The sequence below is a fragment of the Solea solea genome, chromosome 16 (assembly GCF_958295425.1).
Source record: "Solea solea chromosome 16, fSolSol10.1, whole genome shotgun sequence".
Classification (NCBI taxonomy): Eukaryota; Metazoa; Chordata; class Actinopteri; order Pleuronectiformes; family Soleidae; genus Solea; species Solea solea.
This window is the reverse complement of record NC_081149.1, coordinates 20,624,550-20,641,117: the sequence shown is the minus strand read 5'-3', so window position 1 is coordinate 20,641,117 and position 16,568 is coordinate 20,624,550. Positions and strand designations below refer to the sequence as shown.

At 34.7% G+C, this 16,568-nt stretch overlaps 1 protein-coding gene across 2 annotated transcripts in view; it reads left to right on the top strand.

The window, feature by feature from the left end:
• Positions 1 to 16,568, top strand: part of slc29a4a (solute carrier family 29 member 4a) — a 57,041-nt gene that overhangs the window by 25,185 nt on the left and 15,288 nt on the right. For both annotated transcript variants that reach the window (XM_058653084.1, XM_058653083.1), the window contains exon 11: positions 878 to 1,118. In XM_058653084.1, coding sequence (XP_058509067.1) covers positions 878 to 1,118 — 241 coding nt within the window. The remainder of the gene's footprint in view (positions 1 to 877; positions 1,119 to 16,568) is intronic.

Sequence of the window (16,568 nt, the reverse complement as noted above, 5' to 3'; positions counted from 1 at the left end):
GAGCTTCCCCAGAATCAAATGCTGCATACTGTGCTTGTTCTAGCAGCGTGTCACTGGTGATGGATTTATGTCGGACTTTTTCATTCCTAACATGATATACAACATGAATCCACTGATGTCATATATGATGAGTGTCATATCACTCATAAATAAATCAGTGGAATCAGGGAATGTGGATTAATATTTTTTTCCCAGTATATTTTAGAAATTGTATGTTTAGTTCTGTGTTACTCCTGATAGCATTTCACACTTGTCCTATCAAGTTTAGTGTTTACATATGCTGCCCCCATGTGGCCAGAAAAGTTACTGAAGTAAAAAAAGAAAAATAACTCAAAAAACCATAAACTATTCTTAATTTACACATTTTGTCTATTTATGTAGTTTCATAAACCCCTTTCCTTTTATGTGGGCATCCATTATGTGAGTTTGTCAGCTGGTCTGTATTTATAGAACAATATATGTATATATGTATATATATATGTATATATATATGTATATATATATATATATATATATATATATATATATATATATATATATACATATATATATGTATATATATACAGGATTATGTGATTTAATAGCACACCAGGCTTCTTAAACCATTAACATGACCTTGTCTGGGTGAAATTGTCAAAGGAGTCGTCCCATTTATTAAACCCACGAGCAAACGTGTAGTTTGTCCATGCAATGGTTTTATCTTGATATTCAAAATTAAAACCCTATCTGGTGTGGTCTCCCTTTTGTAGTGTAGTGGTAAGGGCAGGAGAAATTTAATAGAAGTTGACAAAAGAAAATGAAGTGGAGTTATCTGTTGTTACTTTCTGGTACCTGCTTTCTCAATGATCGTCACTGAAATGTCTGCTCTGCTCCTCAGATCCTGGCAGCACTGCCGTATGACTGGTCTGGAGGCCGCTTGCTCTTCTTCTCCTGCCTCCGCGTCATCTTCATCCCTCTCTTCGTCATGTGCGTGTACCCGGCCAGCTCACCCACTCTGCCCCACCCTGCCTGGCCCTGCCTCTTCTCCCTCTTAATGGGAGTCACCAATGGATACTTTGGCTCTGTGCCTATGATTCAGGCTGCTGGCAAAGTGCCGCCCGAGCAGAGGGAGCTGGCAGGTACGCTACTCTAATCATTTTTACACTGATTGATAATATTGAAATATTAACTATGACACAACTAAGTGATGTTTCTTCTTTCAAGGTTGAACATGTTCGTTGTTACAATCATTTCTCATACAAAAGAAATCCTGTTTTATCTCTTTTATGGTAAGCTGTAAGAACAGTGTTTGTTGAGTTCTTTTACAAGACCTCAGGTTTAGGTTAACTTTTCAAACAGTATTTATTATTTATTGTTGTTTTTTTAGTCAGGCCTCCTCCTTCTTACGAATGATAGGTGATGAGTTGATGGTGTAGAAAGAAACCCCTCTGACACAGGACTCGTACCGAACAAAGGGATTCAACAAAGTCAGGCATCAGACCAAGCTCTGCAGCAGCTCAGGAGAATGTTCCTGCCGAATCTCCGAACAACTCTGCCTGTTTGCTTCTCAATGCAATGAAATGCACATCTTTAATACATTCAAGACAAAACTTAGCTGTGTTAATGTGTTCATCTAAGTTAATACACTTCACCATTCTTTCTGCTTTCTGTTATAGTTTATGCACAAATGTGGAACCAGAGCACACAGCAAAATGATGAAATGTTACATTGGTTGAAAACAAAGAATCCTGTTCACTGTCCTACAGGCAAATACTTTGTGACAATGGGAACAAATCAGAGATGGCAGACTTCACCCCATTCACGCAACAAGCCTCTGGTGGCCTCTGTTGGTCATGTTGGCCAGTGCAAGTGCGGAAGCTCAGACAGACACACAGAGCCACCAAAAGAGCCACTAAAAGAGCCACAAAAAACAATACTTCACTCCCACTCTGTGGGGTGAAGTGACTATGACTATATATTTTGTACGACTAACTGAACTAGAACTTTTTTTTTTTTAAATTTTGTTCAAAATACTATACTATGACTTTTTTGAGTGATTTTGTACGACATACTATACTATGAATGTTTTGAGTGATTTTGTACGACATACTATACTATGACTTTTTGGAGTGATTTTGTACGACATACTATACATACTATACATATACTATACATATACTATACCAAAAAAAAGTCATACTTTAGTATGTCGTCCAAAATGTGACAAAAATGTCATACTTTAGTATGTCGTCCAAAATGTGACAAAAAAGTCATACTTTAGTATGTCGTCTAAAATGTGACAAAAAAGTCATACTTTAGTATGTCGTCCAAAATGTAACAAAAATGTCATACTTTAGTATGTCGTCCAAAATGTGACAAAAAAGTCATAGGTTAGTATGTCGTCCAAAATGTGACAAAAAAGTCATAGGTTAGCATGTCGTCCAAAATGTGACAAAAAAGTCATAGGTAAGTATGTCGTCCAAAATGTGACAAAAAAGTCATACTTTAGTATGTCTTCCAAAATCTCCCAGAACGTTCATAGTCGTTGTTGGGGGTGGGATTTGAACTGGCTCAGCCTGAGGGAAAGTGGTTTAAAAGTGCACACCTTAAACCACTCTGCCACACTACAAGTGTTTTGTGCTGCATGCTATATCATCCGAATAACAGAAATGAATGTTAAATATATTATAGTATGTTGTATATATGTAATCCAAAATGTGACAAAAAAGTCATACTTTAGTATGTCGTCTAAAATGTGACAAAAAAGTCATACTTTAGTATGTCGTCCAAAATGTAACAAAATGTCATACTTTAGTATGTCGTCCAAAATGTGACAAAAAAGTCATAGGTTAGTATGTTGTCCAAAATGTGACAAAAAAGTCATAGGTTAGTATGTCGTCCAAAATCTGTCAAAAACGTCATAGTATAGCATGTCGTCCAAAATCGCTCAAAAAAGTCATAGTATAGTATGTTGTCCAAAATGAGACAAAAAAGTCATAGGTTAGTATGTCGTCCAAAATGTGACAAAAAAAGTCATACTTTAGTATGTCGTCCAAAATGTGACAAAAAAGTCATACTTTAGTATGTCGTCCAAAATGTGACACAAAGTCATAGGTTAGTATGTCATCCAAAATGTGACAAAAAAGTCATACTTTAGTATGTCGTCCAAAATGTGACAAAAAAGTCATACTTTAGTATGTCGTCCAAAATGTGACAAAAATGTCATACTTTAGTATGTCGTCCAAAATCGGTCAAAAAGTCATAGTATAGCATGTCGTCCAAAATGTGACAAAAAAGTCATAGGTTAGTATGTCGTCCAAAATGTGACAAAAAAGTCATAGGTTAGTATGTCGTCCAAAATGTGACAAAAAAGTGATAGGTTAGTATGTCGTCCAAAATGTGACAAAAAAGTCATAGGTTAGTATGTCGTCCAAAATGTGACAAAAAAGTCATACTTTAGTATGTCGTCCAAAATCGGTCAAAAAAGTCATAGTATAGCATGTCGTCGAAATGTGACAAAAAAGTCATAGGTTAGTATGTCGTCCAAAATGTGACAAAAAAAGTCATACTTTAGTATGTAATCCAAAATGTGACAAAAAAGTCATAGGTTAGTATGTTGTCCAAAATGTGACAAAAAAGTCATAGGTTAGTATATCGTCCAAAATCGGTCAAAAAAGTCATAGTATAGCATGTCGTCCAAAATGTGACAAAAAAGTCATAGGTTAGTATGTCGTCCAAAATGTGACAAAAAAGTCATAGGTTAGTATATCGTCCAAAATGTGACAAAAAAGTCATACTTTGGTATGTAGTCCAAAATGTGACAAAAAAGTCATAGGTTAGTATGTTGTCCAAAATGTGACAAAAAAGTCATAGGTTAGTATGTTGTCCAAAATGTGACAAAAAAGTCATAGGTTAGTATGTCATCCAAAATGTGACAAAAAAGTCATACTTTAGTATGTTGTCCAAAATGTGACAAAAAAGTCATACTTTAGTATGTCGTCCAAAATGTGACAAAAATGTCATACTTTAGTATGTCGTCCAAAATCGGTCAAAAAGTCATAGTATAGCATGTCGTCCAAAATGTGACAAAAAAGTCATAGGTTAGTATGTCGTCCAAAATGTGACAAAAAAGTCATAGGTTAGTATGTCGTCCAAAATGTGACAAAAAAGTCATAGGTTAGTATGTCGTCCAAAATGTGACAAAAAAGTCATAGGTTAGTATGTCGTCCAAAATGTGACAAAAAAGTCATAGGTTAGCATGTCGTCCAAAATGTGACAAAAAAGTCATAGGTTAGCATGTCGTCCAAAATGTGACAAAAAAGTCATAGGTTAATATGTTGTCCAAAATGTGACAAAAAAGTCATAGGTTAGTATGTCATCCAAAATGTGACAAAAAAGTCATAGGTTAGTATGTCGTCCAAAATGTGACAAAAAAGTCATAGGTTAGCATGTCGTCCAAAATGTGACAAAAAAGTCATAGGTTAGCATGTCGTCCAAAATGTGACAAAAAAGTCATAGGTTAGTATGTCGTCCAAAATGTGACAAAAAAGTCATAGGTTAGCATGTCGTCCAAAATGTGACAAAAAAGTCATAGGTAAGTATGTCGTCCAAAATGTGACAAAAAAGTCATAGGTTAGTATGTCGTCCAAAATGTGACAAAAAAGTCATAGGTTAGTATGTCGTCCAAAATGTGACAAAAAAGTCATAGGTTAGTATGTCGTCCAAAATGTGACAAAAAAGTCATAGGTTAGTATGTCGTCCAAAATGTGACAAAAATGTCATACTTTAGTATGTCGTCCAAAATGTGACAAAAATGTCATACTTTAGTATGTCGTCCAAAATGTGACAAAAAAGTCATACTTTAGTATGTCTTCCAAAATCTCCCAGAACGTTCATAGTCATTGTTGGGGGTGGGATTTGAACTGGCTCAGCCTGAGGGAAAGTGGTTTAAAAGTGCACACCTCAAACCACTCTGCCACACTACAAGTGTTTTGTGCTGCATGCTATATCATCCAAATAACACAAATGAATGTTAAATATATTATAGTATGTTGTCCAAAATGTGACAAAAAAGTCAAAGGTTAGTATGTCGTCCAAAATCGGTCAAAAATGTCATAGTATAGCATGTCGTCCAAAATGTGACAAAAAAGTCATAGGTTAGTATGTCGTCCAAAATGTGACAAAAAAGTCATAGGTTAGTATGTCGTCCAAAATGTGACAAAAAAGTGATAGGTTAGTATGTCGTCCAAAATGTGACAAAAAAGTCATAGGTTAGTATGTCGTCCAAAATGTGACAAAAAAGTCATACTTTAGTATGTCGTCCAAAATCGGTCAAAAAAGTCATAGTATAGCATGTCGTCGAAATGTGACAAAAAAGTCATAGGTTAGTATGTCGTCCAAAATGTGACAAAAAAAGTCATACTTTAGTATGTAATCCAAAATGTGACAAAAAAGTCATAGGTTAGTATGTTGTCCAAAATGTGACAAAAAAGTCATAGGTTAGTATATCGTCCAAAATCGGTCAAAAAAGTCATAGTATAGCATGTCGTCCAAAATGTGACAAAAAAGTCATAGGTTAGTATGTCGTCCAAAATGTGACAAAAAAGTCATAGGTTAGTATATCGTCCAAAATGTGACAAAAAAGTCATACTTTGGTATGTAGTCCAAAATGTGACAAAAAAGTCATAGGTTAGTATGTTGTCCAAAATGTGACAAAAAAGTCATAGGTTAGTATGTTGTCCAAAATGTGACAAAAAAGTCATAGGTTAGTATGTCATCCAAAATGTGACAAAAAAGTCATACTTTAGTATGTTGTCCAAAATGTGACAAAAAAGTCATACTTTAGTATGTCGTCCAAAATGTGACAAAAATGTCATACTTTAGTATGTCGTCCAAAATCGGTCAAAAAGTCATAGTATAGCATGTCGTCCAAAATGTGACAAAAAAGTCATAGGTTAGTATGTCGTCCAAAATGTGACAAAAAAGTCATAGGTTAGTATGTCGTCCAAAATGTGACAAAAAAGTCATAGGTTAGTATGTCGTCCAAAATGTGACAAAAAAGTCATAGGTTAGTATGTCGTCCAAAATGTGACAAAAAAGTCATAGGTTAGCATGTCGTCCAAAATGTGACAAAAAAGTCATAGGTTAGCATGTCGTCCAAAATGTGACAAAAAAGTCATAGGTTAATATGTTGTCCAAAATGTGACAAAAAAGTCATAGGTTAGTATGTCATCCAAAATGTGACAAAAAAGTCATAGGTTAGTATGTCGTCCAAAATGTGACAAAAAAGTCATAGGTTAGCATGTCGTCCAAAATGTGACAAAAAAGTCATAGGTTAGCATGTCGTCCAAAATGTGACAAAAAAGTCATAGGTTAGTATGTCGTCCAAAATGTGACAAAAAAGTCATAGGTTAGCATGTCGTCCAAAATGTGACAAAAAAGTCATAGGTAAGTATGTCGTCCAAAATGTGACAAAAAAGTCATAGGTTAGTATGTCGTCCAAAATGTGACAAAAAAGTCATAGGTTAGTATGTCGTCCAAAATGTGACAAAAAAGTCATAGGTTAGTATGTCGTCCAAAATGTGACAAAAAAGTCATAGGTTAGTATGTCGTCCAAAATGTGACAAAAATGTCATACTTTAGTATGTCGTCCAAAATGTGACAAAAATGTCATACTTTAGTATGTCGTCCAAAATGTGACAAAAAAGTCATACTTTAGTATGTCTTCCAAAATCTCCCAGAACGTTCATAGTCATTGTTGGGGGTGGGATTTGAACTGGCTCAGCCTGAGGGAAAGTGGTTTAAAAGTGCACACCTCAAACCACTCTGCCACACTACAAGTGTTTTGTGCTGCATGCTATATCATCCAAATAACACAAATGAATGTTAAATATATTATAGTATGTTGTCCAAAATGTGACAAAAAAGTCAAAGGTTAGTATGTCGTCCAAAATGTGACAAAAATGTCATATTTAAGTATGTCGTCCAAAATCGGTCAAAAAAGTCATAGTATAGCATGTCGTCTAAAAAGTGACAAAAAAGTCATAGGTTAGCATGTCGTCCAAAATGTGACAAAAAAGTCATAGGTTAGCATGTCGTCCAAAATGAGACAAAAAAGTCATAGGTTAGTATGTCGTCCAAAATGTGACAAAAAAAGTCATACTTTAGTATGTAATCCAAAATGTGACAAAAAAGTCATAGGTTAGCATGTCATCCAAAATGTGACAAAAAAGTCATATGTTAGTATGTCGTCCAAAATGTGACAAAAAAGTCATAGGTTAGTATGTCGTCCAAAATGTGACAAAAAAGTCATAGGTTAGTATGTCGTCCAAAATGTGACAAAAATGTCATACTTTAGTATGTCGTCCAAAATCGGTCAAAAAAGTCATAGTATAGCATGTCGTCTAAAATGTGACAAAAAAGTCATAGGTTAGCATGTCGTCCAAAATGTGACAAAAAAGTCATAGGTTAGCATGTCGTCCAAAATGTGACAAAAAAGTCATAGGTTAGCATGTCGTCCAAAATGTGACAAAAAAGTCATAGTATAGCATGTCGTCGAAATGTGACAAAAAAGTCATAGCTTAGTATGTCGTCCAAAATGTGACAAAAACGTCATAGGTTAGCATGTCGTCCAAAATGTGACAAAAAAGTCATAGGTTAGCATGTCGTCCAAAATGTGACAAAAAAGTCATAGGTTAGTATGTCGTCCAAAATGTGACAAAAATGTCATAGGTTAGTATGTCGTCCAAAATCGGTCAAAAAAGTCATAGTATAGCATGTCGTCTAAAATGTGACAAAAAAGTCATAGGTTAGCATGTCGTCCAAAATGTGACAAAAAAGTCATAGGTTAGCATGTCGTCCAAAATGTGACAAAAAAGTCATAGGTTAGCATGTCGTCCAAAATGTGACAAAAAAGTCATAGTATAGCATGTCGTCGAAATGTGACAAAAAAGTCATAGCTTAGTATGTCGTCCAAAATGTGACAAAAACGTCATAGGTTAGCATGTCGTCCAAAATGTGACAAAAAAGTCATAGGTTAGCATGTCGTCCAAAATGTGACAAAAAAGTCATAGGTTAGTATGTCGTCCAAAATTTGACAAAAAAGTCATAGGTTAGCATGTCGTCCAAAATGTGACAAAAAAGTCATATGTTAGTATGTCGTCCAAAATGTGACAAAAAAGTCATACTTTAGTATGTCTTCCAAAATCTCCCAGAACGTTCATAGTCGTTGTTGGGGGTGGGATTTGAACTGGCTCAGCCTGAGGGAAAGTGGTTTAAAAGTGCACGCTTCAAACCACTCTGCCACACTACAAGTATTTTGTGCTGCATGCTATATCATCCAAATAACACAAATGAATGTTAAATATATTATAGTATGTTGTCCAAAATGTGACAAAAAAAGTCATACTTTAGTATGTAATCCAAAATGTGACAAAATGTCATACTTTAGTATGTCGTCCAAAATGTAACAAAATGTCATACTTTAGTATGTCGTCCAAAATGTGACAAAAAAGTCATAGGTTAGTATGTCGTCCAAAATGTGACAAAAAAGTCATAGGTTAGTATGTCGTCCAAAATGTGACAAAAAAGTCATAGGTTAGTATGTCGTCCAAAATGTGACAAAAAAGTCATACTTTAGTATGTCGTCTAAAATGTGACAAAAAAGTCATACTTTAGTATGTCGTCCAAAATGTAACAAAATGTCATACTTTAGTATGTCGTCCAAAATGTGACAAAAAAGTCATAGGTTAGTATGTCGTCCAAAATGTAACAAAATGTCATACTTTAGTATGTCGTCCAAAATGTGACAAAAAGTCATAGGTTAGTATGTTGTCCAAAATGTGACAAAAAAGTCATAGGTTAGTATGTCGTCCAAAATCTGTCAAAAACGTCATAGTATAGAATGTCGTCCAAAATCGCTCAAAAAAGTCAGTATAGTATGTTGTCCAAAATGAGACAAAAAAGTCATAGGTTAGTATGTCGTCCAAAATGTGACAAAAAAAGTCATACTTTAGTATGTAATCCAAAATGTGACAAAAAAGTCATAGGTTAGCATGTCATCCAAAATGTGACAAAAAAGTCATAGGTTAGCATGTCGTCCAAAATGTGACAAAAAAGTCATAGGTAAGTATGTCGTCCAAAATGTGACAAAAAAGTCATAGGTTAGTATGTCGTCCAAAATGTGACAAAAAAGTCATAGGTTAGTATGTCGTCCAAAATGTGACAAAAAAGTCATAGGTTAGTATGTCGTCCAAAATGTGACAAAAAAGTCATAGGTTAGTATGTCGTCCAAAATGTGACAAAAATGTCATACTTTAGTATGTCGTCCAAAATGTGACAAAAATGTCATACTTTAGTATGTCGTCCAAAATGTGACAAAAAAGTCATACTTTAGTATGTCTTCCAAAATCTCCCAGAACGTTCATAGTCATTGTTGGGGGTGGGATTTGAACTGGCTCAGCCTGAGGGAAAGTGGTTTAAAAGTGCACACCTCAAACCACTCTGCCACACTACAAGTGTTTTGCGCTGCATGCTATATCATCCAAATAACACAAATGAATGTTAAATATATTATAGTATGTTGTCCAAAATGTGACAAAAAAGTCAAAGGTTAGTATGTCGTCCAAAATGTGACAAAAATGTCATATTTAAGTATGTCGTCCAAAATCGGTCAAAAAAGTCATAGTATAGCATGTCGTCTAAAAAGTGACAAAAAAGTCATAGGTTAGCATGTCGTCCAAAATGTGACAAAAAAGTCATAGGTTAGCATGTCGTCCAAAATGTGACAAAGAAATCATAGGTTAGTATGTCGTCCAAAATGTGACAAAAAAGTCATATGTTAGTATGTCGTCCAAAATGTGACAAAAAAGTCATAGGTTAGTATGTCGTCCAAAATGTGACAAAAAAGTCATAGGTTAGTATGTCGTCCAAAATGTGACAAAAATGTCATACTTTAGTATGTCGTCCAAAATCGGTCAAAAAAGTCATAGTATAGCATGTCGTCTAAAATGTGACAAAAAAGTCATATGTTAGTATGTCGTCCAAAATGTGACAAAAAAGTCATAGGTTAGTATGTCGTCCAAAATGTGACAAAAAGTCATAGGTTAGTATGTCGTCCAAAATGTGACAAAAATGTCATACTTTAGTATGTCGTCCAAAATCGGTCAAAAAAGTCATAGTATAGCATGTCGTCTAAAATGTGACAAAAAAGTCATAGGTTAGCATGTCGTCCAAAATGTGACAAAAAAGTCATAGGTTAGCATGTCGTCCAAAATGTGACAAAAAAGTCATAGGTTAGCATGTCGTCCAAAATGTGACAAAAAAGTCATAGTATAGCATGTCGTCGAAATGTGACAAAAAAGTCATAGCTTAGTATGTCGTCCAAAATGTGACAAAAACGTCATAGGTTAGCATGTCGTCCAAAATGTGACAAAAAAGTCATAGGTTAGCATGTCGTCCAAAATGTGACAAAAAAGTCATAGGTAAGTATGTCGTCCAAAATGTGACAAAAAAGTCATAGGTTAGTATGTCATCCAAAATGTGACAAAAAAGTCATAGGTTAGTCTGTCGTCCAAAATGTGACAAAAAAGTCATAGGTTAGTATGTCGTCCAAAATGTGACAAAAAAGTCATAGGTTAGTATGTCGTCCAAAATGTGACAAATATGTCATACTTTAGTATGTCGTCTAAAATGTGACAAAAAAGTCATACTTTAGTATGTCGTCCAAAATCGGTCAAAAAAGTCATAGTATAGCATGTCGTCGAAATGTGACAAAAAAGTCATAGCTTAGTATGTCGTCCAAAATGTGACAAAAAAGTCATAGGTTAGTATGTCGTCCAAAATGTGACAAAAAAGTCATAGGTTAGCATGTCGTCCAAAATGTGACAAAAAAGTCATAGGTTAGCATGTCGTCCAAAATGTGACAAAAAAGTCATAGGTTAGTATGTCGTCCAAAATTTGACAAAAAAGTCATAGGTTAGCATGTCGTCCAAAATGTGACAAAAAAGTCATATGTTAGTATGTCGTCCAAAATGTGACAAAAAAGTCATACTTTAGTATGTCTTCCAAAATCTCCCAGAACGTTCGTAGTCGTTGTTGGGGGTGGGATTTGAACTGGCTAAGCCTGAGGGAAAGTGGTTTAAAAGTGCACACTTCAAACCACTCTGCCACACTACAAGTGTTTTGTGCTGCATGCTATGTCATCCAAATAACACAAATGAATGTTAAATATATTATAGTATGTTGTCCAAAATGTGACAAAAAAAGTCATACTTTAGTATGTAATCCAAAATGTGACAAAAAAGTCATACTTTAGTATGTCGTCCAAAATGTAACAAAATGTCATACTTTAGTATGTCTTCCAAAATGTGACAAAAAAGTCATAGGTTAGTATGTCGTCCAAAATGTGACAAAAAAGTCATAGGTTAGTATGTTGTCCAAAATGTGACAAAAAAGTCAAAGGTTAGTATGTCGTCCAAAATGTGACAAAAATGTCATATTTAAGTATGTCGTCCAAAATCGGTCAAAAAAGTCATAGTATAGCATGTCGTCTAAAAAGTGACAAAAAAGTCATAGGTTAGCATGTCGTCCAAAATGTGACAAAAATGTCATATTTAAGTATGTCGTCCAAAATCGGTCAAAAAAGTCATAGTATAGCATGTCGTCTAAAAAGTGACAAAAAAGTCATAGGTTAGCATGTCGTCCAAAATGTGACAAAAAAGTCATAGGTTAGCATGTCGTCCAAAATGTGACAAAGAAATCATAGGTTAGTATGTCGTCCAAAATGTGACAAAAAAGTCATATGTTAGTATGTCGTCCAAAATGTGACAAAAAAGTCATAGGTAAGTATGTCGTCCAAAATGTGACAAAAAAGTCATAGGTTAGTATGTCATCCAAAATGTGACAAAAAAGTCATAGGTTAGTCTGTCGTCCAAAATGTGACAAAAAAGTCATAGGTTAGCATGTCGTCCAAAATGTGACAAAAAAGTCATAGGTTAGCATGTCGTCCAAAATGTGACAAAGAAATCATAGGTTAGTATGTCGTCCAAAATGTGACAAAAAAGTCATATGTTAGTATGTCGTCCAAAATGTGACAAAAAAGTCATAGGTAAGTATGTCGTCCAAAATGTGACAAAAAAGTCATAGCTTAGTATGTCGTCCAAAATGTGACAAAAACGTCATAGGTTAGCATGTCGTCCAAAATGTGACAAAAAAGTCATAGGTTAGCATGTCGTCCAAAATGTGACAAAAAAGTCATAGGTTAGTATGTCGTCCAAAATGTGACAAAAATGTCATAGGTTAGTATGTCGTCCAAAATCGGTCAAAAAAGTCATAGTATAGCATGTCGTCTAAAATGTGACAAAAAAGTCATAGGTTAGCATGTCGTCCAAAATGTGACAAAAAAGTCATAGGTTAGCATGTCGTCCAAAATGTGACAAAAAAGTCATAGGTTAGCATGTCGTCCAAAATGTGACAAAAAAGTCATAGTATAGCATGTCGTCGAAATGTGACAAAAAAGTCATAGCTTAGTATGTCGTCCAAAATGTGACAAAAACGTCATAGGTTAGCATGTCGTCCAAAATGTGACAAAAAAGTCATAGGTTAGCATGTCGTCCAAAATGTGACAAAAAAGTCATAGGTTAGTATGTCGTCCAAAATTTGACAAAAAAGTCATAGGTTAGCATGTCGTCCAAAATGTGACAAAAAAGTCATATGTTAGTATGTCGTCCAAAATGTGACAAAAAAGTCATACTTTAGTATGTCTTCCAAAATCTCCCAGAACGTTCATAGTCGTTGTTGGGGGTGGGATTTGAACTGGCTCAGCCTGAGGGAAAGTGGTTTAAAAGTGCACGCTTCAAACCACTCTGCCACACTACAAGTATTTTGTGCTGCATGCTATATCATCCAAATAACACAAATGAATGTTAAATATATTATAGTATGTTGTCCAAAATGTGACAAAAAAAGTCATACTTTAGTATGTAATCCAAAATGTGACAAAATGTCATACTTTAGTATGTCGTCCAAAATGTAACAAAATGTCATACTTTAGTATGTCGTCCAAAATGTGACAAAAAAGTCATAGGTTAGTATGTCGTCCAAAATGTGACAAAAAAGTCATAGGTTAGTATGTCGTCCAAAATGTGACAAAAAAGTCATAGGTTAGTATGTCGTCCAAAATGTGACAAAAAAGTCATACTTTAGTATGTCGTCTAAAATGTGACAAAAAAGTCATACTTTAGTATGTCGTCCAAAATGTAACAAAATGTCATACTTTAGTATGTCGTCCAAAATGTGACAAAAAAGTCATAGGTTAGTATGTCGTCCAAAATGTAACAAAATGTCATACTTTAGTATGTCGTCCAAAATGTGACAAAAAGTCATAGGTTAGTATGTTGTCCAAAATGTGACAAAAAAGTCATAGGTTAGTATGTCGTCCAAAATCTGTCAAAAACGTCATAGTATAGAATGTCGTCCAAAATCGCTCAAAAAAGTCAGTATAGTATGTTGTCCAAAATGAGACAAAAAAGTCATAGGTTAGTATGTCGTCCAAAATGTGACAAAAAAAGTCATACTTTAGTATGTAATCCAAAATGTGACAAAAAAGTCATAGGTTAGCATGTCATCCAAAATGTGACAAAAAAGTCATAGGTTAGCATGTCGTCCAAAATGTGACAAAAAAGTCATAGGTAAGTATGTCGTCCAAAATGTGACAAAAAAGTCATAGGTTAGTATGTCGTCCAAAATGTGACAAAAAAGTCATAGGTTAGTATGTCGTCCAAAATGTGACAAAAAAGTCATAGGTTAGTATGTCGTCCAAAATGTGACAAAAAAGTCATAGGTTAGTATGTCGTCCAAAATGTGACAAAAATGTCATACTTTAGTATGTCGTCCAAAATGTGACAAAAATGTCATACTTTAGTATGTCGTCCAAAATGTGACAAAAAAGTCATACTTTAGTATGTCTTCCAAAATCTCCCAGAACGTTCATAGTCATTGTTGGGGGTGGGATTTGAACTGGCTCAGCCTGAGGGAAAGTGGTTTAAAAGTGCACACCTCAAACCACTCTGCCACACTACAAGTGTTTTGCGCTGCATGCTATATCATCCAAATAACACAAATGAATGTTAAATATATTATAGTATGTTGTCCAAAATGTGACAAAAAAGTCAAAGGTTAGTATGTCGTCCAAAATGTGACAAAAATGTCATATTTAAGTATGTCGTCCAAAATCGGTCAAAAAAGTCATAGTATAGCATGTCGTCTAAAAAGTGACAAAAAAGTCATAGGTTAGCATGTCGTCCAAAATGTGACAAAAAAGTCATAGGTTAGCATGTCGTCCAAAATGTGACAAAGAAATCATAGGTTAGTATGTCGTCCAAAATGTGACAAAAAAGTCATATGTTAGTATGTCGTCCAAAATGTGACAAAAAAGTCATAGGTTAGTATGTCGTCCAAAATGTGACAAAAAAGTCATAGGTTAGTATGTCGTCCAAAATGTGACAAAAATGTCATACTTTAGTATGTCGTCCAAAATCGGTCAAAAAAGTCATAGTATAGCATGTCGTCTAAAATGTGACAAAAAAGTCATATGTTAGTATGTCGTCCAAAATGTGACAAAAAAGTCATAGGTTAGTATGTCGTCCAAAATGTGACAAAAAAGTCATAGGTTAGTATGTCGTCCAAAATGTGACAAAAATGTCATACTTTAGTATGTCGTCCAAAATCGGTCAAAAAAGTCATAGTATAGCATGTCGTCTAAAATGTGACAAAAAAGTCATAGGTTAGCATGTCGTCCAAAATGTGACAAAAAAGTCATAGGTTAGCATGTCGTCCAAAATGTGACAAAAAAGTCATAGGTTAGCATGTCGTCCAAAATGTGACAAAAAAGTCATAGTATAGCATGTCGTCGAAATGTGACAAAAAAGTCATAGCTTAGTATGTCGTCCAAAATGTGACAAAAACGTCATAGGTTAGCATGTCGTCCAAAATGTGACAAAAAAGTCATAGGTTAGCATGTCGTCCAAAATGTGACAAAAAAGTCATAGGTAAGTATGTCGTCCAAAATGTGACAAAAAAGTCATAGGTTAGTATGTCATCCAAAATGTGACAAAAAAGTCATAGGTTAGTCTGTCGTCCAAAATGTGACAAAAAAGTCATAGGTTAGTATGTCGTCCAAAATGTGACAAAAAAGTCATAGGTTAGTATGTCGTCCAAAATGTGACAAATATGTCATACTTTAGTATGTCGTCTAAAATGTGACAAAAAAGTCATACTTTAGTATGTCGTCCAAAATCGGTCAAAAAAGTCATAGTATAGCATGTCGTCGAAATGTGACAAAAAAGTCATAGCTTAGTATGTCGTCCAAAATGTGACAAAAAAGTCATAGGTTAGTATGTCGTCCAAAATGTGACAAAAAAGTCATAGGTTAGCATGTCGTCCAAAATGTGACAAAAAAGTCATAGGTTAGCATGTCGTCCAAAATGTGACAAAAAAGTCATAGGTTAGTATGTCGTCCAAAATTTGACAAAAAAGTCATAGGTTAGCATGTCGTCCAAAATGTGACAAAAAAGTCATATGTTAGTATGTCGTCCAAAATGTGACAAAAAAGTCATACTTTAGTATGTCTTCCAAAATCTCCCAGAACGTTCGTAGTCGTTGTTGGGGGTGGGATTTGAACTGGCTAAGCCTGAGGGAAAGTGGTTTAAAAGTGCACACTTCAAACCACTCTGCCACACTACAAGTGTTTTGTGCTGCATGCTATGTCATCCAAATAACACAAATGAATGTTAAATATATTATAGTATGTTGTCCAAAATGTGACAAAAAAAGTCATACTTTAGTATGTAATCCAAAATGTGACAAAAAAGTCATACTTTAGTATGTCGTCCAAAATGTAACAAAATGTCATACTTTAGTATGTCTTCCAAAATGTGACAAAAAAGTCATAGGTTAGTATGTCGTCCAAAATGTGACAAAAAAGTCATAGGTTAGTATGTTGTCCAAAATGTGACAAAAAAGTCAAAGGTTAGTATGTCGTCCAAAATGTGACAAAAATGTCATATTTAAGTATGTCGTCCAAAATCGGTCAAAAAAGTCATAGTATAGCATGTCGTCTAAAAAGTGACAAAAAAGTCATAGGTTAGCATGTCGTCCAAAATGTGACAAAAATGTCATATTTAAGTATGTCGTCCAAAATCGGTCAAAAAAGTCATAGTATAGCATGTCGTCTAAAAAGTGACAAAAAAGTCATAGGTTAGCATGTCGTCCAAAATGTGACAAAAAAGTCATAGGTTAGCATGTCGTCCAAAATGTGACAAAGAAATCATAGGTTAGTATGTCGTCCAAAATGTGACAAAAAAGTCATATGTTAGTATGTCGTCCAAAATGTGACAAAAAAGTCATAGGTAAGTATGTCGTCCAAAATGTGACAAAAAAGTCATAGGTTAGTATGTCATCCAAAATGTGACAAAAAAGTCATAGGTTAGTCTGTCGTCCAAAATGTGACAAAAAAGTCATAGGTTAGCATGTCGTCCAAAATGTGACAAAAAAGTCATAGGTTAGCATGTCGTCCAAAATGTGACAAAGAA